This window comes from Salvelinus alpinus, chromosome 5, assembly GCF_045679555.1.
Source record: "Salvelinus alpinus chromosome 5, SLU_Salpinus.1, whole genome shotgun sequence".
NCBI lineage: Eukaryota > Metazoa > Chordata > Actinopteri > Salmoniformes > Salmonidae > Salvelinus > Salvelinus alpinus.
Genome location: NC_092090.1, coordinates 89,806,299 through 89,830,211, shown reverse-complemented (window position 1 = coordinate 89,830,211; position 23,913 = coordinate 89,806,299). Strand labels below are relative to the sequence as shown.

Below are 23,913 nucleotides of genomic sequence, written 5' to 3'. Positions count from 1 at the left end.
AGTGGCTTCGGGACAAGTCTCTGAATGTCCTGGAGTGGCCAAATCTCTGGAGAGATCTGAAATTAGATATTTCTGTTTTTTATTTTGAATCAATCAACTAAAAAGAAGAAAAAAAATGTTTTTGCTATATTGTGTGTAGATTGATGAGGATTTATTTATAAAGTCAAGGGGTCTGAATACTTTCCGAAGGAACAGTATATACTAGGCGGTGTCAAAGGAAGGCCCAAAAAATTGTCAAAGACTACAGTCACCCAAGTCATTGACTGTTCTCTCTGCTACCGAACGGCAAGAGGTACCGGAGCGCCAAGTCTAGGTCCAAAAGGCTCCTTAACATCTTCTACCCCCAGCTAGAAGACCGCTGATCTATTCATAAAATGGCCACCCGGACTGTTTACATTGACCCACCCAAACTATTTGCACTGCTGCTACTCGCTGTTTATTATCTATTACCTATTATCTATCACTTTACCCCAACCTTCATGTTCAAAGTACCTCGACTAACCTGTACCCCCGTACATTGACTTGGTACCTCCCTGTATATAGCCTTGTTATTGTTAAGTAATTATTTTTTTTACTTTTTTTTTTTACATTAGTTTATTTAGTAAATATTTTCTTAACTCTATTTCTTGAACTGCATTGTTGGTTAAGGGCTTGTAAATAAGCATTTCACGGTAAGGTCTACACCTATTGTATTCGTCGCATGACTGCCAGTGTGTTACCGTAAAAAACAACAGGATTTTTTTTACTCTGTAAGCTACACTGCTTTCTGTCGATAGACTATTTGTAATCATTAGGAAATAGAATGAAATGTGTTTTGAGCACTTAGCTTAAATCAAACACGTCAGCACTGCATGTGCCCTTGAAAAAATAGACCTCACATGATTGTAATTACGTGCATACTCAAGTACAGCAAAATGTTTTTGGTCACCAGATTCTTTTGAATAATACGCAATTTTGCAATGACAATGGAATGCCTCTGCCCTAAAGTGAGGTCCCTCCCACAAGATATGGGCCTAGTTCAACTGCAAGGTATGCTAGTCGCCATCAACAGAAATGTAGCCTTATGTTGACATGTGTCGCTATGCATGTTTGTATGTTTTTATTGCTGAATGACTGACCATCAACATTTGTAGTGATGGTAATAATATTGGTGGACTTTGAAAACATATTTAAAGAATGTGTTTAGAAGATATAATAAAAAATTATTCCAGAAATGTTTGCATCAGTTTTTATGCACCATTGGCTCAGAATCCTGTGTGACTGTTTTCAGGTAGATACCACCATTTTGAGTTACATAATTTCTTCTCCAATAGTCTCAGTGTGACAGTTACATCTACAAAATAGTTTAAATGGCCATTGTGATATCAGGCGGTCGTTGAAACCACATTGTCAACCTAAAGAGCACTGTCATACCTACCAACGCTCAAACATGTTATCCCTCTCTCCACCTCTCCATTCTCCTCCCTTCACTTGAAGTAAGCCTCTTCATCACAGGAAGTATAGCTTGTGTTGAAGCACCTACGATTAAGATAAGCCCGACCACAGCTGGACAATTACCTGCCAACTAACCTTTTCTGGAGGCACTTAAGGATGTAAGGACCCCTGAGGATAGCTCTGCCCTGAGTGGAACAGCCTGAGAGAGAGAGGTGAGTGACGGCGGGAGAGAGGATTGAGAGAGACAGAGAAAGAGGGGGAGATATGAAAAAGAGAAAGGATAGAGTGGTGAGTGGTGAGCAATGGAGAGAGAGAGAGAGGTGAGCCATGGAGAGAGAGAGAGGTTAGAAGGAACTGAGAGACGAGAGAGGAAGAGAGAGACGGTATCATGGTGAGATTACCTAATCCTCAGAGCATCCCAGTTGAAGGGCTTGTTCATGTCAGACGTGAAGGGGGCTTTGGCTAGGTTTACCCCAGAGAGGTGCACAGAGCACCAGTCTGTCTGTCCCATCCACATAACCTCACCGATGGCATGGTAAACAGTGTTAAATTGATTGCATGTAGCAGATGAGATGTCCAAGCACTTGCATTCATTAACAGTGTAGGTTGGGCCTTATTCGCCCACGCTGACTGCACCATGGTTTGCCCTGGAGGTACTGCCCCCTCAGTGCACTGGATTAGGTTTCACCATGAAGGGTTATTGGAGAGGTAGACCTGAGGGGAAGCCACAGAATCAGCAGTGGAATACCAGTTTTGTCAATGGTCAATAATCAAAAAATGATGGATAACGATCACCTAGTAGCAGGATGCAGAATTGTGCTTCAATAGCCAGATTGTGGTGAGGTTCCTTTCCTGGGCTCCCGAGTGGCGCAGCTGTCTAAGGCACTGCATCTCAGTGCTAAAGGCGTCACTTCAGACCCTACTTAGATTCCAGGCTGTATCATCACCGGCGGTGATCGGGAGTCCCATAGGGCGGCGCACAATTGGCCCAGTGTCGTTAGAGGAGGGGTTGGCCGGGGTAGGCCGTTATTGTAAAATAAGAATTTGTTCTTAACTGACTTGCCTAGTTAAATAAAGGTTAAATAAAAAAATATCTAAAATAGAAATGGCACTGAGAGGGCACTGAGAGGGCACGGAGGGCATGACTGATGCTGCAGGGGCACAGGTACTTACACATAGTAAGTCAGATTGCTATGTGCCCAAAAGATTTCAGATTCAATGCATTATATTCTGTGCTCTCTAACCACAACCATGTCCTACAGATCTCATTAGGAGGCAGATTTTCCTTTGATTGAGACATCAGTGAAAATCTTCCTTTGATTGGTACATCAGTGAAGATCTTACTTTGATTGGGACATCAGTGACGATCTTCCTTTGATTGGGACATCAGTGAATGATCTTCCTTTGATTGGGACATCAGTGAAGATCTTCCTTTGATTGGGACATCAGTGAAGATCTTCCTTTGATTGGGACATCAGTGAAGATCTTCCATTGATTGGGACATCAGTGAAGATATTCCTTTCATTGGGACATCAGAGAAGATCTTCCTTTGATTGGGACATCAGTGAAAATCTTACTTTGATTGGGACATCAGTGAAAATCCTCCTTTGATTGGGACATCAGTGAAGATCTTACTTTGATTGGGACATAAGTGAAGATCCTCCTTTGATTGGGACATCAGTGAAAATCCTCCTTTGATTGGGACATCAGTGAAGTTCTTCCTTTGATTGCGACATCAGTGAAGATTTTTGTTTGACTGTGACATCAGTGAAGCTCTTCCTTTGATTGGGACATCAGTGAAGGTCTTCCTTTGATTGAGACATCAGTGAAGATCTTACTTTGATTGGGACATCAGTGAAGATCTTACTGTGATTGCGACATCAGTGAAGATATTCCTTTGATTGGGACATCAGTGAAGGTCTTACTGTGATTGCGACATCAGTGAAAATATTCCTTTGATTGGGACATCAGTGAAGATCTTACTTTGATTGGGACATCAGTGAAGATTTTCCTTTGATTGTGACATCAGTGAAGATCTTCCTTTGATTGGGACATCAGTGACACAGTCTCTTAGCCATATCACTAAATAGGTGTGTGCATATGCCGGAATTCAGGGAAACACTTTAATATAGAGTGTGAAATAACCTGAAATAACCTGAAATAACTTGAAATAACCCACTAAGAAGAATGTTGTGGTGAAGTGGTGTAGCAAGGCCTGCCATATAGCATGTGGTTAGCAGTTAGCTGGTTCTACAGGTGTGTAGGGACTAGGGAAAAGCTGTAAATGCCTCCATTACAGTAAGAATAGCCCACTCCCCGAGCCTCTCCAGACAGCCAGTCATTACCCATCCATTGTGAGACCTGAGATGGAGCTGTAAGTATGGGAGACTTATGGCTGTGAGAATGGGCCTGGATGTTCTCCATGGGGTTAATACTACCGGGGTGTTGTGGCCAGCGCATAGAGCGGCTCTCCCCAATGTGCTCGTGATTAGAGTCAGGGGTTATTTGGTGCTATTTTTACAAATATAGGGTTGATTTGTCTTAGGCCATTACCGTCTATTACAGCTAGAAGTCTTGGGGGAAAGGTGGGAAGCGGCAGACGCTGGCATTCTGCCTAAAGAGAAATCAATGAAACAAATTAATCCTTTGCAGGCTGTGGTGACACAGTCATCCATCATTCACGACCGCTTTTACACAGCGAATCAGGGAACAGGGCGGGGGGAGAGAGCCCCAGGGGACGGGGCAGAAAACCACGCAATGCCAAGACCAGGGCAGCGGTGTTGTCTGTCTACAGGGAGCAGAGAGCAGAGAGCAGAGCAGGGATAAATACAATCAGGAGGGCATTACCATGAACAGCCATTATTACACACAGTGTCTATCTCTCTTTCACACACCAGTCTCTCCTCCTGCCTCCAGCTTGTTATGCCCCTCCAGGTTAATGGGAAGACTGATAGGTGATCTTGATCATTTATTTACGGTGGACATATAGCCTGTGTATTGCTAATTAATGCTACGATAGAGCGGGCAGAGGAGGGAGGGAGAGAGACAGGGAGGGAGGTAGGGAGGGCACATTGAGCACAACCTCACCATGTGGCATCGCATTGTTCCAATTCCATCGGATTCTGTTACATTGTTCCAATGATGATGCTTTCTGTTGCTTTGTTCCAGTGATGATGCATTCTGTTACATTGTTCCAATGATGATGCTTTCTGTTGCATTGTTCCAATGATGACGCATTCTGTTGCATTGTTCCAATGATGACGCATTCTGTTGCTTTGTTCCAATGATGACGCATTCTGTTGCATTGTTCCAATGACGACGCATTCTGTTGCATTGTTCCAGTGATGATGCATTCTGTTGCATTGTTCCAGTGATGACGCATTCTGTTACATTGTTCCAGTGATGATGCATTCTGTTACATTGTTCCAGTGATGATGCATTCTGTTACATTGTTCCAATGATGACGCATTCTGTTGCATTGCAGATTCCAATGGCTCGGTCCCAGACCCACCCATGAAAAGGCCAGGTGTCACCACCCACAGCATTACAAGGACCCCCCCTCCACAAGTGGAAATGCAAACCCCACTGCCATACAAAGGTTAGAGCTCCATGCACGTATGGCAGCTACAGTACATGTGCCATTGGTACGCCTCAGTTCAGCCAACTAGAGACCTGAGGTCTAAGCACATGACCCACAGCAGGAATCATCCCTCCCTTCATAGATGCATGCAGCTTTATTATATTGCAGTGTGTAGTATCAGACAACAAAGGAATATCAATGCAAATACCAAAAAAACTAAACATAGAAATAGAAGTGATATTTATTGGTCCTTTTATTCAGACATGCTATGTTGCTTTCTCTGACAGTAATGCTATTACACACAATCATGATTTATGTAGGGTATCCCAGCACTGCATTGCATTAGCTTCCTCTGTTCCAGTATGGATCTGCCTGTGACGTAGTGGTTCACCTGTGGCGACCGCATGTGTTCTTAAAAAATGTAGTGAGTAGTGGGCATGACTGGGGTGGAGGAGATGGTAGGAGAACTCCCTGGGGGACCCGCGGGACAAGAGGAGCCTTTGCTCGCCTTGTCGTCGTAATGGGGGGTGCCACTTACCTTAATGAGCCTCTCAAAGAAGAATACCAATAGCCTGACACAGGTGACAGCAGCATGCTGGGAAATCAGAGAGAAACTGGGGAGAGAGCGAGAGATGGGGGGGGGGGGAGAATGGGATGTTGCCAGAAATGCTACATCCTACACATCCTGTTTAAACACTATATCTTTTCTCAGCCTCTACATCACTGCCCAGTTCTGAAGCCCCAAACACTGATAAAGAGTAGTTTGATACTAACATCCAATTGGTTTACTTTGTTTTTTCAACTGCCATCCCTTTATTTTTCCTTATTCATTTGTAAACAAGAAAGAACTTTGTAGAGCATTAGATAAAAGTAGCACATTAAGGTTTGTCCTCCTCTGAAGTTCATGTTCTGGAACATTTCCACAACCTTCTGCCATTATGTTTATGTGTGATAAGCTCATTCTTACAACCTTTTGACGAGATAGATGTTCAGAGGAGGAGTATAGAGAGAGATAGGGAGAAGAGGGGGAGTTGTTGAGGAAGAACATGTTGTGGAATGTTTGCTGTTCTGCGCCTGAACTCATTTGTCAAGGCTTGACCTCCGCTGGGATGCCTCAGGTCAGCGAGGGTCACCCGAGGTAAACTTGCCGTGTGGTCACACACACACACACAAACACAGAATCACATACACATATACAAATGAAAATCCAATTGAAGGAGAGGCACAACTATGTCAAAATCCTTTTTTCCCAGCACAGTATAATAGCTCCACATTCATTTCTAAATATGACAATAAGAACATTGACAATAAAACACTAATGGCATCACAAATACATTAGGTCTTGAGAATGTTATTTCATGTATAGCTTCTTAAAAGCAACTACACCATCCTCATAATGAATCTACTCCGCTTCCATTGACCATCAGGGCTGTGTGAGCTGCTGGGTAGAAGGGGTCAAGGTTAACTGAGTGAGGTTAATACACTCTGTTAAGGATATGTCTTCTGGGTCCATGCCAGGCCAGGGCAGTGAGGGCAGAAGAGCAAGCAGAACTCATATCACAGTAGATATCTTCAACTGCAGACAATACCTCTCTTTTAAGGCCAAGACAGACCAACGCAACTGTTGTCCGTGTGCAGCTGGTGGCCTTCCTATCACCTCTGACTACAGAACATCGGACATTTTCTGTTCATTTCAAGATGATTCTACATGTTGAATCGCCACTGTTCATCAACACCCAGCAGGTGATCTAACGCGCACGGCCGACGTGCGTGTTGGTCTGTCTTGCGCTTTACTTACAGACACAAGCTCCTAGTAGCAATCCTTACCTTGTACACAATCCATAAATCACAGGTGTACCTACCTAAGCTGGGGTTTTGATAAACAGTATTTTCTTCGTTTTTTATTATTACTGAAGATTACGTTAGGAGAAGACGTGTCGATTCTGACCGTGTGACACGGTGATGCTCTTTATTCCAAAGGAAGGGGGACTTGCCACGACGTTCATTTAAATCTGAGAGAAAAACACAACACAGAGACGTTGATGATGAGAGCTAGCTGGAGGAAGTGTGGGGGCCTCTTGAGCAAACAGCCTTATCATTGGCCCTGCTTTGATTCATGCTGCCTTCTGATTGGCTTCCTGAGTCAAAATGAGGACTGACTTTGGCCATGCCCTGTTCAAGGGATCAAGATGATATTACGGATCTAATTTGAGGGAGTGTTCAAGTTATACCAATATAATAAATGTATATTTTTGGTAAATTATTCCATCCACGAATCCATTAGTGATAGTGAGATGTCTCAGTGAATTGGTGAACAGGGCCTGTGTAGCAGCAGTGGAACTTACATGGCACGATCATGTTGCACAGCCGCTCACTCCCTGTCAGGAGAAAACACAATTAGTTCCTTATTTGATGATGATAACACACACAGAAACATGCCGTATGGCTATTGCAATATAGTAATAACATATTGTCTGGTCCAAAGTTGAGTTTGATTTTGAATTTAGATATTTTCTTAATTTTGACCCCTCTGGCTTTCCTTGGGCAGAAACATCAAACAAAAGTATTTTCAGTTTTATGGAGAATGAATCTACTCTGAGAGGGAACGACAGACTGTGAGCTTGAGAATAAAAAAATATTGAACATACTTGAGGTGATGCCAGCATAGTTGCTTTTCAGTAGGTGTGTGCAGGCACTGGTCTGTTACGTTGCTTTAGTTGTAATTAGTATTTGATGCAGCCTAAAGCAAAGTGGTTTAACCCTTTTTACCCTATCTGAAAGGTGCGGAGATATCATGTTTAGATCAACAGGTGAGGTAACACAGAGTTATGTTTACCATCGTTTGGCAGGAGAGACCTGACATTGGTTTACTTGAGGCCAAAGGTCCTAGAAAGGGAAAGGGAAAGGGGGATACCTAGTCAGTTGTACAACTGAATGTATTTAACTGAAATGTGTCTTCTGCATTCAACCCAACCCCTCTGAATCAGAGAGGTGTGGGGGGCTGCCTTAATCGACATCCACGTCTTCAGAGCCCGGGGAACAGTGGGTTAACTGCCTTGCTCAGAGTAGCAATATCAAAGATTCAATACAATACAAGACAACTTTATTTTCCATTGGTAGCAGCAAACAACGGACATTTGTATTCTGCTCCCTTTTTAAGGAGCAGAATAGCGACATCACACATCACACATCACACATCCAGCTGAGACGAGCAAAGGGTCAAACTGCCCCTGGTGCGGCATAGCTCTAATAGTCAGATAATATAGTCAGCCAATAGCTGTGGAATTACTTGATCTCACACACACACACACACACACACACACACACACACACACACACACACACACACACACACACACACACACACACACACACACACACACACACACACACACACACACACACACACACACACACACACACACACACACACCTGCACTGATGGATACACTCACACCATTTCCAAATCAATCTGAAAATATATGGTCTGTTGTGCCTTTGTCATCAAAGCACCTTAAAAAGGTTACCATGGCCAAAACGGTCTCTGTTTTGTGTCCTGCAAGCAATTACAGCACTTGGAACAGGAATAGTGCAGACTCTCTTTCTTCATGTTCTCGATTCATCACTGGCCCAGCACTAGCCCATCACTGGCCCAGCACTAGCCCATCACTGGCCCAGCACTAGCCCATCACTGGCCCAGCACTAGCCCATCACTAGCCCATCACTGGCCCAGCACTAGCCCATCACTGGCCCAGCACTAGCCCATCACTGGCCCAGCACTAGCCCATCACTAGCCCATCACTGGCCCAGCACTAGCGCTGGACTTCAGGATGTTCAGATCCAGCTAATATCTCTGATCATTTCACAAACTTTGCAGGCATCTATTTCTCTAATGATTACACCCCCCATATAAGATTCAAGATACCGAAGCCTGTGTGTGTGTGTGTGTGTGTGTGTGTGTGTGTGTGTGTGTGTGTGTGTGTGTGTGTGTGTGTGTGTGTGTGTGTGTGTGCGTGCGCGCGCGCGTGCGTGCGTGCGCTTGCGTGTGTGTGTTAAATACCGTAATGACATTATTTTAGTATTATTATTATTTTTATTACACTCATCTGCATGATTAGTACAATCCCACTGGGCACGGATGTCAATTCAACGTCTATTCCACGTTGGTTCGATGTAAATGACGTGGAAACAACGTTGATTCAACCAGTGTGTGTCCAGTGGGATGTAATGATAGGTGGATACAGTCATCTTTTATACTGTTTGTGGATGCACTTTGCTATTTAACATGTCTTGTGTTCATACATGTTTGGTTTTCTAAAGGATATCGTTGATTTTCAAATTAATTTGTTCAGTATCTTGCTTAACCTATGGCTCACAAAACGTTTACTGTTTGGAATCTGAATGTCTACATGCAAATTAGGCTATGCACGCGTTTTAATATCATGCCTTATAAAATATGAGAAATGATCACAAATGAATGATATGTAACTTGAGAATGATTTTGTTCTGTCTTAATGTACCGTTAGTCTACACGTGCTCAGTCACCCCCTATTAGGCTACAGCATTGTGGCGGTTCAGACAGACAACATTCTAATTGAGCGCGTGCTGTGTGTTGGTTGAAGAAAACCATTACGGATACTTGAGGTGATGCCACTCATTTAACTACAAAAGATGCGCAATGACGCAGGCAAGTTGGAAATGTCATATTTTATTTCACCTCCCAGTTTCAGGGAGAACAAATGAGACAAGCCACTTGTCTATGTTCTGTCTTTTCCTTTCTCTCTTTACTCCAGTTTTATAATAAGCCTGCTCCTTAAATGGTTATGTGCGGGTTGCATATTTGCACGGGAGATAATCTTGTTCTGACTTTTTGTCTTTGGTCTATCTACAGTGTGTTGTCGGATAATTTGGCGATAGGATGAAAAGTAATTCGCGTGCAGAAGCTCCTCTATACTTGTTGAATTTCTCGAGAATTTCACCTTTGCCCTCCAGTTTCCCTGAAATAAATGAGTGTTACGGGTGAAATGCCTTTATGCACTGTGTTTGGAACCCGTGTTCGTGTTGCCTTGGTCCCTGTAGGTAGAATCGATGTAGTAGTCGAGTAGTAGAGAAAATGGAATTCTGCTTCGGTTAATTTTTCCGCATTTAACCAGGCTAATTTCTAAAACTTTTGAAGCACTTTAACATGGGGTAAAGGGTTGTCCTCATATTATATTGATTGAGGTGATTTAAAAAGTCTCAAGACATTGACAGTAGGCTATCACAAGTAGCCTATAAGTGCTTGGCCATTGGTTGCATTAGTTAATATGGTATCGTCTCCCATTCAAAGTTATTATTTGGCTGTGTTTTGCTAATGTCTTCTTTCTTCGCCACCATGGTATTAGGCGTATATAGGCTACCACATTAAGACACTATCGGTGTTTTGAAGGATTTTGTCTGCCTTGAATGGCGTGATGCACACTTTATACTTCGTTATAGGCCTACCTTACGCATTCATTTGACCCCTTCTTATACAGAACCGCGTAATTTATGTCACTTCGACCGTCTAACCACGTTAACAGCTCAGAAAATGTGTTTACTTTGATGTCGCTACTGGTGCTTCCAGTTGGGTTTTTGGTGAACTACAATATTACAGCAGGAACATAAGGATTTTCAGTGCTAATGGATTTATGATCTCGGTCTCTGACACCATTTAATGTAATTAGCACATATGCTCTAAATATATGATGGTTTTGTGAGCGATAAAGCCATTACCCATCGCATAAACTGACAGTCCCTCTAACTAAACTTCAACCACAAAGCTAATTGGAAAAGTCATTTCGGCTTCAATTGTCTACAATTATAGCCGTGGCAGTGGCCTCAGAATCCTAGTGTGTGGTTCTTCATTCATCATGGTGTATTTTGACCGGCGAATAAACCTCTGAAGAAACAAACCCAACTCAACCTGTTAGCTACTTTGATCTGTCTGTAATTTTGTCGAAGCTGCCTGCGTTAAACATAGCGACCTTAAGTGGTGAGGCTCTAAAATATTTTCCCTATTTCTCACGAATAGCTTTTCCATTAAGAACGATTAGATTATGTCTATTCAAAGTTGCTGATCCATAGAGAAAATGGCTGCGGATAAAATACGATTTCAAGTGACCTTTTCGTCCCTTTCACACCAATCTGAGCCCCCGAATAGTTAGGGATCAGATTGGGAAAAAACCCTCCTCCTCTCTTTCAACCCGTAACGACTCAAAGCGGAGGGGCTCTCAGCAAACCCCCCAACTCACACATGAAAATATAACGCACAGCTTGGGTCTACAGAAAGCAGCAGCACTGGCCATCTTCATTTTGTCTTTATGTAATTCATTATGCAACATCTATTTTTCAAATGAATTTGTAAATGTGGTTCATAGTTGAGAGCCAGTTATAACAAAACTAGGCTACACTGACCACATCAAAACAAATACAAATCTTACAATTAGCTATAGGCAATACTTGTTTCAAGTATACTATTGAATAGGTCTATCTTATATCATGTCAGTGATACACTATTGGGGAAAAGTTTGAAAAGACGCAGATGAAGGATTTTTTTAACCATCTGTCTTCAGAGGTTTCTGTTATCTGTTAAAACATAGTTATGTTAATTTAAGTTATTTTCTCATTTGTAATTATTGGAACTCACTCAACAAATAGATGTTTTGTTATATGTAGTTGTACATGTAACATAGGCTATTATGCATATTAAGTCAATAATTGACAGCAGCACACCTCATTTGTTAATGAAACGTCTCTACACTTTTTCATAGTTATTTTACACTTGTATTTTTCTTGGCAGAAATATAGGCTAGTTATATATTTTAGGAACAACACACCACAGCCATTTCTTCTAGAAGGTTAGCTGTTCAGTTATGGGCAGATGCTAAAAGGTGCGCGTGGATGGGAAAAGCATAGATCGTGTGTTACCCTCTCCTGAAGAAACGTAATACTTGTTTTTATAGGAGGCATTTCGACAGAGGCCTTTAACGCGTCAGGGAAAGCAATGGATGGAGTGGAAGCTTTGAACGGTGTAGTGACTTTATCGATTCCCTACACTGAAGCGCCTACATAAACTGAACCAATGAGGATTGTATTATTAACTATTTTCCTTCAACGTTGTTAGGTGTTTATTCATTATCTGAAATGCCGATGGACTGATATTTGCCCCCGTGTTCACGAAGTAGGAGGTCAGACTATCATGGCCTTTTATTGCTTTCACAACTGGTCCAAGAATTCATAACGCTCGATTGACTGCTTGCAGAAGCGAAAACCTGTTTATGGGGTGCAGTTGCCCTGACATTTATTTATTTATTTGTTATACAAACGGATAGAGAGAGACCGCATCACTTGGAAATTAGCCTAATTTAGCCTATGTTTTTTAAATATATTTGAAGCCCACGTAGGCCTATATCTAGGCTATTTTAACCTCTAACTCACGGTAGAGTTAGAGGTTATCTGATTCATATAGGCCACATGTGCAAATATAGCCTATACTGCACTGCGAAGGGCATTTGATATTTTTGGTAATAACACATAATTATGTCACATAATTATATTTATATACGTCTTGTTTTAGGGAAATATAGGCTAACTCAAACTATAACATAGACATTAATAGTAAGTTCCTGCCATGTGGAACCTCAAGTGGCATTTATAGCATCAACTTAAAATCTGAGACACAAGGGAATCGACGTTGAATATAGTCTCGCCAAAATCGTATTTCATATAGGCCTAGCCTATGCTTTTGTCAGTATTATCGCTCGATGTAAGTTGTGTGTATGCATCAATTATCTACCAAATAATCGTAAAAACTGCTTTTAAATTGACATCATATATTCTGTTTATCTCACATAGTGGGGTTGAAAATGTATCTGCAAACTTTGCAATTAAATAATAATAATTTGATTATCATGAACGCTCTACATTTTCATATGACTAAACAAAACAGCCAGAAAGTGTTCCAGGAACTATCGTTATGCCTGTACTATGCCTGTCCAGCTCGGTCGTATAACTGTCCTTTAATCAGTTGAAACTATCGACGAGAAACCGTCTGCTATCGATATTTTCATTATGTGATCAAACAACAAATAGCCTTGCACAGGTGAGATGCTCATAACTTGGAAAGGGTTCCCTGAATTGCGGTAACATCATCAACGATGTTCGTATATATTGCTGACGACAGTTTTAAACGGATAAACGGGTCCCCAAATCAGTAAGGATGTCAAGGAAAGGATCCAAAGCACGGTTCAAAAGTTTCGCCCTGGAATGTAGCCTAACAGTGGCTGTTTGACATTTAGACAGATAAGCTAGATAACGGTTGCCTACATGGGTTGCATGGTAGTGTGGCGAGGCTAGAATGTATTGTTCATTTCTTTAGAGCTTCTTGTGAATAGGTGGAAGATAAATAAATGTTGTACTTGCCTGGCTGGTGTTAGCCAAATTCAGGTACCGATGTTTCCCGTCCACTATAGCCTAATAGTTGTCGCTGGGTGCTTCTTTTAATGCCCTGCTGTCCACGTTCTCTTTTTCTCTCCTGTTTTCGTGCTATAGCCTTCTTCCCGCTGCTCTCATTCACTGTCACCCCTCTCTCTCTCTCTCTCTCCGTCCAGCTCTCTTCCCGATCTGTGGAGTAAAATCTTAATGATACACTTACAGAACATTCTTTGTCCATTTTAATCTTATTCGTTTCACCTTTTCAAAGAGCTGGAGACATGACCGGGAGTCTCAGTGCAGTGTCCGAGACAGGGACTGGAAGAGTTCTGTTGTTGAATACTTAAAAACACCCATTCCTCCTATGCGTTAACAAGGGGGGTACTTGCATATTTGCGCTCCATTATCTTTTAATAGCTGACTACACTCGGAAAGACATAACAAAGGTATTCATAAACTATTCCATTTATTTTCACATACCCTATACTCTATTTAAGTTCGGCTATTATGGATGCATGTCGGCGCACCAGGCAAGTAGCCCACTGAATACAGTTCTGGTGGCTTTGGTTACCATGTGGGCGAAATGTTGTCATATTCAAACTACCCCGTGTCAATGTTATTTGTGCTAAGTTCCACTAATTTCAAGTGATTTTACCCTGGAAGGGCTTTCCTAAATCTACAAAACAGGCACCAGCTGCTCCGTTTGAAATCTTCATCAGGAACACAGTATCTGTAAAAAATATTAATAAAAAGAAAGCAATTTTCATGAGTTTATTTCTTGTTTTTATGATTTTACAAAGTTGATAAGAATACATGCATGATCACAGTAGGTTATGCATTACTATGTGGATGTAATTGTATACTGTACGCTAGATGGCAGACCGATCCAGACATTTTTGAGTTGGAGACGCATGCAGGCTTCAGTATCCACATACAAAAATCCGGAATTCCCGTGCAATTTTCAAACAACTTGACATGATTTTGAATTATTGTCATTATAAAACGTAATATGACACCCGTTCAGTGATTGTGTAGGCCTTAAAACCTCAACTGTTATAGAGTATTTGTTATTTGTCGATGTAATTTTGAGATTCTCTGGCGCCATCGCACCCTGTCTGCCTATTCTAACACGACTTATCTATTATGCATAATTTCTTACATTGTAATTTTTCCTAATTTGATCCAGTAACTTTGGACCCGAATTTTGACAATGTAAATGTAAAGTTGAAGCATATACAGTATTACACACCACCAAATGCTGTAGGCTATAATAAAATAGACGATACATCAATAATAATGTCCCCCGCATGTATAATGAATATGGTAGTCCCAAACAAACCATTTAAAACTTTGAGGAATTCTATGCCAGTCCCTTTCGCCGAGCACGTTTGTTTATTTCACGTGCACAAAGCTTTGTCCTCGCTTTTACCCTTATTTCGGCTATTCTATCCAGGGTTTCCTCCTCTGTTTGTGACAATAGACGGCCCATACTAATCAGGTTTCAAAGTAAATAGCAGCGCAGGGCGAGCTCAATGTAAATTGTGCTTGTCAGAGACCCCAGTCGTAGGTAGCAAGGAACGAGGACTCTAACCAATGGAGAGAAAGAGGCTTGGCTAACCTTAGCCTCCCATTTTCTCTCTCTCCCCTCAATGCAGGGCTCTGGCCAGTCAGTCGCCTTTGATTATCAGTTGCCAGCAGCCCCTCTCTTGGCTCCTTGACACGAGCACCATATAAGGCGTAGCGATCTCCATAGAAACGTGTCAGTTTCAATAGTAGTGTCAAAGTTCACTATATACAGACATTCGCGCAGATCCCCGTTTCGGAAACATAGCTCTGCTGGTCTTCCCGTTTAAACGCATTCATTTTTGGGTCTCTCCTTCTTGCATATTCTATTAGTTGTTGTTTTTTGTTTTTTTATCTTTTCGCCTTCGCTCCATTCTACTGGAGAGGTGAAACTACACGGGCACTTCGGCGACGCGGTCTTTTTACTGGTCGAAATGAAATGTATTTAAGAATATAGATGTAAAATTCCGCTCTTCAGTTTTTCCTCCCCTCCAACAGCGAAGACGGGAGTAAGGAGCAAGGAAGAAAGGAGAAGGGAATTTATTTCTCGCAGCACTTTGGATCGCATCTATTTTATGTTCATTTCTACGCCCATGTGAATCGCTCCTGCCTCCTTTCTGGCTATTTTATAACGAATAGCATTTTTTTGTTACGGCTAGCTCTCTTTTTCTTCAAGATTGGGTTCCTGAATGGCTGACTGCAATTTACATTGGAACTGGCCTCCCGATACTTGCATATCCTGATCGGGTGCCTATTCTATTTCCTCCTGTATTTTGAATGTATTGATCGTGTTCTGCTCCCTTCTTTCTCCTATGAGATTGTTTTTTCCGATTTGACTTTGCACTGTTGTGTTTGAGATCGTTTTTCTCCCCTTGCTTTATAAATCCCAGCGATCAGTTCGCTTTATAGCACTTTCCGGGCCCGAGATATGGCAATGGTAGTTAGCGTCTGGCGAGATCCGCAGGAAGACGTGGTCGGAGGACCTCCAAGCGGCCCCAATCCAGCAACTCAGCCGGCGAGGGAGCAACAGCAGGCGGCGTCGGCAGCACCGCACACTCCACAGACCCCAAGTCAGCCAGGACCCCCGTCAACACCAGGGACTGCTGGAGACAAGGGGAGTCAGAATTCTGGACAGAGTGGCGCACAGCATATAGAATGTGTTGTTTGCGGAGACAAATCGAGTGGCAAGCACTATGGTCAGTTCACCTGCGAGGGATGCAAAAGTTTCTTCAAGAGGAGTGTCCGAAGGAACTTAACGTATACATGTCGTGCCAATAGGAACTGTCCCATTGACCAACACCACCGAAATCAGTGCCAATACTGTCGGCTGAAGAAATGTTTAAAAGTGGGAATGCGGCGGGAAGGTGAATATCTTTTTTTAATGGCACATATGATGATGCGTACTACGTTTCATTGACAACTAGGGCTGCCATGTTGCATAAAAGGTCACATACATACGGCTGAGCACATTGCACATCCATGTTTTTTGAGGAGATGTGTATGTGTGCGCATTTAGCCTATAGAGAGGGTCAAATGCAATGCAGCTACAAAAGATAGGGAACCGGTGCGAGTCGTAGGCTAAAACAAAGCAGCTGTTTATTTGGCTGACGTTTTTTGGGAACGTCAAAACTAAACATAACTATTTGCTTTTAGTGTGTGTGTGTGTGTGTGTGTGTGTGTGTGTGTGTGTGTGTGTGTGTGTGTGTGTGTGTGTGTGTGTGTGTGTGTGTGTGTGTGTGTGTGTGTGTGTGTGTGTGTGTGTGTGTGTGTGTGTGTGTGTGTGAGAGAGATAACATGCTAATGCACGTCCTTACATGTGTAGTGATAGACTTGTGTTTTGTTTGTCTGTGCATTAAAACGAACAGACAACATAACCACATCGTCTCCCTGTTCCATATGCTGACTAGACAGATTAGGCAGCTTGAGCAGGCTGACGTTAATGCTAGAGAATTTGTGCGGTACACATTTGTTTAGCCTCATAATGTATGATGCCGTAACTTTCCCTCTCTTTGGAGCACAAATTATAGCAAAACACGTATTTTCAATTAACCACCAAATTACCATACATGTTATTTAATATTATCCCAAAAAATATTGTCAACAAAAATACAATTAAACCAATTATACTTTGTTAAAGCACATTATTAAAATATTCTTCCTCGACTGAACTATAGGCTTAGAAGGCGTTTACTCTTATTGTGCTTGATATATTTTTGCCATTCTTCTTCAGTGCAGCATAACACATATGTAATGGAGGAATACATTAGACCAAATTAAACTGACACATGGGCTGCAGTGAACAACTAGATGGAGCATAGGTCTAAATGGCATTATAGGCCTGTATTAAAGCATCCGTCATGTTAGATATTATGTGTGTGTGTGTGTGTGTGTGTGTGTGTGTGTGTGTGTGTGTGTGTGTGTTAATCTAGATGCATGCATAGTCGATACTAATGTAAAAAGTGCAACACTTAGCATGTAGGCTACGGTCACTCTTAGATATTGAAAATATTATTATTTATTTAAACACACAATCTTACACACTATATAATTTACAGTTTGAACTAGATTGTGATGGGAAATGTTACTCCCTTATCTCAGAGCAGAAAACACTAGCTTGCCTAATGCTTCTCAGCATAGGTTGCACATGCAACAATGTTCATCAGTTCTGGATGCACATTTCCTCTCCTTCTCTTTCTTTTTGTCAGCGGTTCAGCGAGGACGAATGCCTCCAACCCAGCCGAACCCAGGGCAGTACGGGCTGACGAACGGGGACCCTCTGAACGGCCATTGCTATCTCTCCGGATACATCTCGTTATTGCTTCGGGCTGAGCCTTACCCGACGTCCCGATATGGAAGCCAATGCATGCAGCCCAACAATATCATGGGTATTGAGAACATCTGCGAGCTGGCAGCTCGCTTGCTCTTCAGCGCCGTGGAATGGGCGAGGAACATCCCTTTCTTTCCAGATCTGCAGATCACCGACCAGGTGTCCCTTCTCAGGCTGACGTGGAGCGAATTGTTTGTGCTAAACGCGGCTCAGTGCTCCATGCCTTTGCATGTGGCCCCTCTGCTCGCCGCGGCAGGCCTCCACGCTTCTCCAATGTCTGCGGACCGAGTCGTGGCTTTCATGGATCACATTCGAATCTTCCAGGAGCAGGTTGAGAAGCTCAAGGCCCTCCACGTTGACTCGGCAGAGTACAGCTGCATCAAGGCGATAGTACTCTTCACATCAGGTGAGTGTTTCCCATGCCGCTACTGAGGCCTCCTCTCTCATAGGCAGTGAGGGGGTAGACAGGGAGAACAACACTGACACAGAGGCCATGGCTGTTTAGTGCAGGCTACTCCATGCTGTTTTGACTATGGCTTGCTGCAAATATCCACAGTGATACATTTTGTGTATTACTCAGAGCGTAAGAGAAGTAAACAAACCGATTTTCAAAAACGTAATTTTTATGTGTATTTTACTCCCACGTAGGAATAGATTGAAAGACAATATACTATTTAATAACTGTGAGACAGTATAAAAAGTGAATCGCATTACATGTTTTATAAGTCTGATAACTAGGTCTACAGAAGTGTTTGGTCTATGTAGCAGGCGTTTTGTTTTAAACATTATATGCGTAAAGAAAAGCATAATTGCGGTATGACACTTGATGTAGGCTATGTATGAGTTGCGGCACATGTTTTTCATGTTTTGCGCGCACAAACATGTGTCTTGGTAAAACAGGAAATAATCCCTAGCTGCCTATTCAAAGAAATACTGATTAAATAGCCTAATATGTCATTGTATTACTCTGCTATACATTTCTGTCAGAACAATGGTATGCTTGAGATAGATTCGGAATGTATTTAGTTTAAAGATATTTCCTCTCACAATTATTTCCTTGTAAAATATTAGAACCCCCAAATTTTGAAAAGAAGGCATAGTCTACATATGACAGGTCATTACTAGATCTGGCTGAGCCAAGGTCACCGTTCCTGTCGCGTGTAATAATATAGATATTTGGGGTTTGATTGTGGACACTTGCTGCCATTACCATTTGCAAGCAGTCGCATAAGGATAATGGAGAGTAAGTAGGCCTAGTGGATAAAGAAGCCTAAATCGACCGTGACTCAAAAGAGTTCTTATGTGGCTATTTAGAAGTGAACAAATTCTCATTAAATAGCATTATTTCAATCAATACATTTCACAATTAAGTAACATTTTGAACATCATTATGTTTTGTAATATGTGTTTTTATTTTATTTTATAGAACATATTTTCACTCTCGATGTCCTCAAAAAACACTATGCTTAGTGACCACCTATAGCCTAGCCTAAAGTAGCCTAGCATTAGCATCTTACTGAATTATAGCCTATTAAATATATCCTATAGCCTACTCTAAATAGCTAAATATATTTCCTTGCATATTATACAATATTATATTATATTATGCATATTATATTATGTTATAGGTTATTATATTATTAGACATATCCATATGAAGTATTTTGTAATGAAAAATGTAAAAAATCGTGAGGATTGTATAGCCTACAGACAGGTAGAGTGACCAGTGAACATGTTTTGATCATGGCCAATAAACCTCCTCTAGTCCTCTAGTTTGCCCTCCTTAGTGACATGAAGACTTTACCACTGCCCTTTCTGCCCGTGAGGACATTTCTGTCCTTAGCATACAAACATTATATTCTCGTTTTGTAGGCCTACATGTGACTGTGCCCTTTTAGGCACATTTATAATACCAACCAAGCCCTTCTGGTTTACCTATAGCCTACCTTTGCTAATGCGAATTTTTCTAGGCTGTTAGTCATTAACATAACATGACGACATTGAGTGCCTTGCTCCAAGTTGTTGTTACGTTATTAGGCTATATCCAATTTAACATAAAATACAACTACAGAGATAGTTGTTTAAGATGACTAGATTTAACCTTGGTTCTGTCCATTTTAGCAAGAGGCAACATGCGTAACAAACTATAGTTGCAGTCAAGGTTTACTGTGTTGACATTTTAATTTTTTTCCAAACATGAAACCCATAGGGGTAGCCTAGTTTAGGTCGTTGTGTTCTTATGATTCATATTATGTCCAGTTATGTATTGTAGGATATTTTTCATAATCTGTATTCACATACCTACTCAATGTGAATCTATGAAATAAATGTCTTTATGTGCAGATATTTTCAGGTTGTATTATGGCGTAAGGGTTAGTTCTATGTTTGGTGAACTATCGCGTGCCCCTTCACGAGCTTTCTTTTGACTCATGCATTCGCTGCAGCTCAGACGTCGATTTCAGCTTAATCATTGTGTTTCACAAGTTTATATTTGCAAGGTGTTTTAAAACGTCATTCATTTTTCCTTGATGACTTGTTGTATGTATTGAATAGAGACTATCAAAGGTAATCCAAACGGATTTGCATACATGGGACTAGTCTAAGATCATATAGTAAATCAACCCGAGATCTCCGCGTTGCCCCCGCGCAGTCCGTGAGTTCATAAGGTTATTGTGTCTGGCCATAGTGAGTTATCGCCCTGAGAAATCAAGATGAGGCTTAAAAGCCTCTCGGATACCATTGTCCGGTGTTTAATGTATTGTTACAAAGCAATGGCTTAATAGAAAATGGTCAGGCCTATGCATAACGGTCCAAATGCTATTATGCTTGGCCCTGCACAGCCGTTTAATGCAGATTTCTAGGCACAGCAGTGTGCCGTGGCCTGTGCGATAAACAGTTTAGTTTGTAGACTACTATGCACAAACATATCTTAAGACATTAACATTGAGTGCATTTCTCCATTTAGGCCAATGTGCAATGAACAACCCCCGACTGTGTAGGCTACGAACAAAACACATGTCGCATTTGTTGTTGTGCTGGCTCCTTTTCGTATTTTTACGTGGTTTTTGCGTGACTATTGACTTCACCCTGCTAATAAATGTGATTGCTTCCAGGGCCTTTACTAGGCTACATTGAAAAACAGGCCAAGCATGGTATATCAAGAAAAGAGCGGAGAAATGGCTTAACAGCTTATCGAGAGTAGCTTAATTAGGTCATATTATAACCATTGCAATTTAATTTTCATCAATGTATTTTATACGTTTCCATAGACTTGTGTCCCCTGAGTCAGAAACCATGAGTGGGCCTGCCTACCTTTCCCCCTGCTCCCTCGATTGGAACTGCAAAACGCTATACAATAAATAGGCTTATGCTGCACACCATTTCCCATGCCCGTTAGCTGCATATTCTTTGTTTTGGTTGATTTATGAACGTGTAGAGGTATCTGCCTCTATGTGGTGCGCTCCCCACTTCAACAGATCGCCCTTGTTTATTCTATATGACAGTTCCTCTTACTCAACGTGACGTAGCATGTTTGGGCAGTGTGTTTGTTAATTTCACTTTGTCAATAACACGTAACGTTGATGTTGAACGATAACCAGGGTTCTTTTGTGTTTCTCTTTTGCCTGCACAGACGCTTGCGGCCTGTCAGATGCGGCTCACATCGAAAGCCTGCAGGAGAAGTCTCAGTGCGCCCTGGAGGAATACGTGAGGAGCCAGTACCCTAACCAGCCGAGCCGCTTTGGCAAGCTCTTGCTGCGGCTGCCCTCTCTCCGCACCGTCTCCTCATCGGTAATTGAGCAGCTGTTCTTCGTCCGCTTGGTAGGTAAAACTCCTATTGAAACGCTCATCAGGGATATGCTATTATCCGGGAGCAGCTTCAACTGGCCTTACATGTCCATCCAATGATCCGAATGAGAGTGACAAAAAGAGAGAAAAAGGACCAAAATTCAGCATCCAGTACAAGAAGACTATATATAGGACATTTTCTGAACATATTGGAAGACATGACATGTTTTTTTTTTGTCTTCTGGGACTAAGATGTGAGATGGAATACGTTATGTACAGAAAATATGGAACTGGACTTACACCTGTTTAACTCCACTCTCATCTTCAAGAACAGTACTCTTCATTTTGTAAAATACTAGTCTTTATTTTCCTTTTTTGTAAAAAAAAAACACAAATAAAATGAAAAACAAGACTTAGCGGGAAAATAATGTTTCCAAGCAATTATAAGAAATGTCCTGTGTCTATGTACCCCTCTGTTTTGTATTTTTTCTGGTTCTAAACCAGCTTTTCTGTGATTCTATACTAATCATTTTTATATAACCTTTTGCTTCTTATTATGAGTGCGATATATATGTTGTCGAAGCTACGTTCTCCGAGAATTAAAAGTTGAAGTGGGAATTTAAAACAGAAAAATAAAGAAATTTAGACAAATAAGATACAAGTCTAATCGCTATGACAATATCACTACTGATGGTTGAACTATGGACCTGCAACAGCAGACCGACCTCGTGGACATTTTGACGAGAGGACGTCTTGCTCCTGGTTATGAGTGTTTGAGGAGTCGATCATCAGTCAAAGAGGAGAGACATGAAAATCAAAAGCACTTTTAATATATCATTTCAAATACATTTTCTTTGTTTCGTCTTGAAATTTTCATTGTTTCTTGAATTTTATTGGTTGTTGCCTTCAATTTGCTTACTTCATAATGCAGCTTTTGCAGAAGGGTCGGTTGATGAAGTTGTGTGATGGTGAGTGTACTATTAAAAAAGAAATAGGCAACAATGTCTCACTCTCAAGAATGTTCTTCTGAAGATCGAGATGCGCACTCACGCGTATTGTGTGGGATAGCATAATGCCACTCATCTTCATACACATGTTTAGGCTACGCAATATGTTTGCCTTATATGTGCGGTTTCCAGGTTTGGCTTGCATACTACACTAAACATTCTAATTCATTATAGGCATTTTGCCTCTATTCTTCCCAATGGAGCTTGGCGAACGATGGGAAAAGATAACACTATCATGTTATGCTATAGAACAGGCGTTGTTTAGATTGGATGGCTGGTAGGCTGCTCATTGCATAGCTAGCTATATGTTACTGTTTCACCTAGTCGCTCACTCACGACTGAGTATAAACACAACGATGTGCGGAATTAGACAGTAGTGACGCTGCTCGCTGCCTGTGAGCGACAGCAATGAAAGCCAGACAGCAATGAAAGCATGAGCTTCTCTAGCCTACCTCTTGTGGCTTAATCAAGGTGATTCTCAATTCAACTATGACTGACTCCAAACATCTGCATTCGCCTGTTAAAAAAAATATACCCTTTGAAAAAATGGTTTCAATATTGACATGCGTTTTAGCTAAGGATTGCACTCGCTGTAAAACAGATGTGATATGCATGATCAATCTGGAAAATGTATTTTACAGCATGTAAGCCAGACGATAGAAACATCGAATGTGATGTATTGTGTTGGAATAGAGAGAGTGGAGGAGAGATAGAGAGACAGACGCGGAGTGCACAGTGCAAAGACAAATGAGAGAGGAAATATGCGGAGGGAAATCAGTGTGTATGTAGTCTTGGCTTGCCTATAGCCTACATTTATAATGAATGCATCGACGAAGTCCTCAACGTGTTGGATTATGATGTTTGTCTGCACAGTGTATAGTAGCTTCCTGTACAGAGGCTGCATGTCTGTGGCGTGACAATGTCTGCTTACCCTTTACAAAGAATGTGGACCCGAGAACAGATCTCTGACGTACAGAAATAAGTCAGTATACTGTTCATATGCATAATACACATACTGTATCAGACTCAAATAAGGACATAAGCTTGGGATATGTTGGGAGGAAGATGACGGTGTCTTGTAGCCTTTGCCTTGCAGTCGATCTTGAGATAGTAGCATGATGAGGACATGTATAGACGTCCAATTTCTTGAACGATCTCCCTACGATGAAAGCTAGCGTGAGGATGGAAGCTGAACGGAGACAGCCACATGTCTTAATTGTATTTATATCACCATTTTGGGTTTGGGTGGGGGCGTATCGTGGCGG

At 41.6% G+C, this 23,913-nt stretch overlaps 1 protein-coding gene and 1 long non-coding RNA gene across 5 annotated transcripts; one reads left to right on the top strand and one right to left on the bottom strand.

Moving 5' to 3' along the window:
* Positions 1 to 4,387: 4,387 nt before the first annotated feature.
* LOC139577183 (uncharacterized) lies at positions 4,388 to 15,010 on the bottom strand. Of its 4 annotated transcripts, XR_011675232.1 has the most exons (5): positions 14,805 to 15,010; positions 14,121 to 14,195; positions 13,453 to 13,657; positions 7,360 to 7,388; positions 4,388 to 7,026 (listed from the first exon to the last, which is right to left on the bottom strand). It is a non-coding gene; the product is annotated as an uncharacterized lncRNA (long non-coding RNA). The 4 variants fall into 4 exon arrangements; XR_011675233.1 differs by lacking the exon at positions 14,121 to 14,195; XR_011675231.1 differs by lacking the exons at positions 14,121 to 14,195; positions 14,805 to 15,010 and adding an exon at positions 13,727 to 14,112.
* Positions 15,011 to 15,149: 139 nt separating this feature from the next.
* Positions 15,150 to 22,645, top strand: LOC139577182 (nuclear receptor subfamily 2 group F member 1-A). The gene is made up of 3 exons (XM_071404092.1): positions 15,150 to 16,392; positions 17,734 to 18,261; positions 21,487 to 22,645. Exons 1-3 carry the CDS (start codon positions 15,957 to 15,959, stop codon positions 21,759 to 21,761), a joined length of 1,239 nt encoding a protein of 412 aa, XP_071260193.1. The 5' UTR covers positions 15,150 to 15,956; the 3' UTR covers positions 21,762 to 22,645.
* Positions 22,646 to 23,913: the final 1,268 nt, after the last annotated feature.

Excerpts from the sequence above, each read along its gene's own strand:
- LOC139577182 (XM_071404092.1), top strand. The coding sequence starts at position 15,957 with ATGGCAATGGTAGTTAGCGTCTGGCGAGATCCGCAGGAAGACGTGGTC. Across the intron at positions 16,393-17,733 it reads AGTGGGAATGCGGCGGGAAG|CGGTTCAGCGAGGACGAATG; the intron begins GTGAATATCTTT and ends TCTTTTTGTCAG. Across the intron at positions 18,262-21,486 it reads GATAGTACTCTTCACATCAG|ACGCTTGCGGCCTGTCAGAT; the intron begins GTGAGTGTTTCC and ends TTGCCTGCACAG.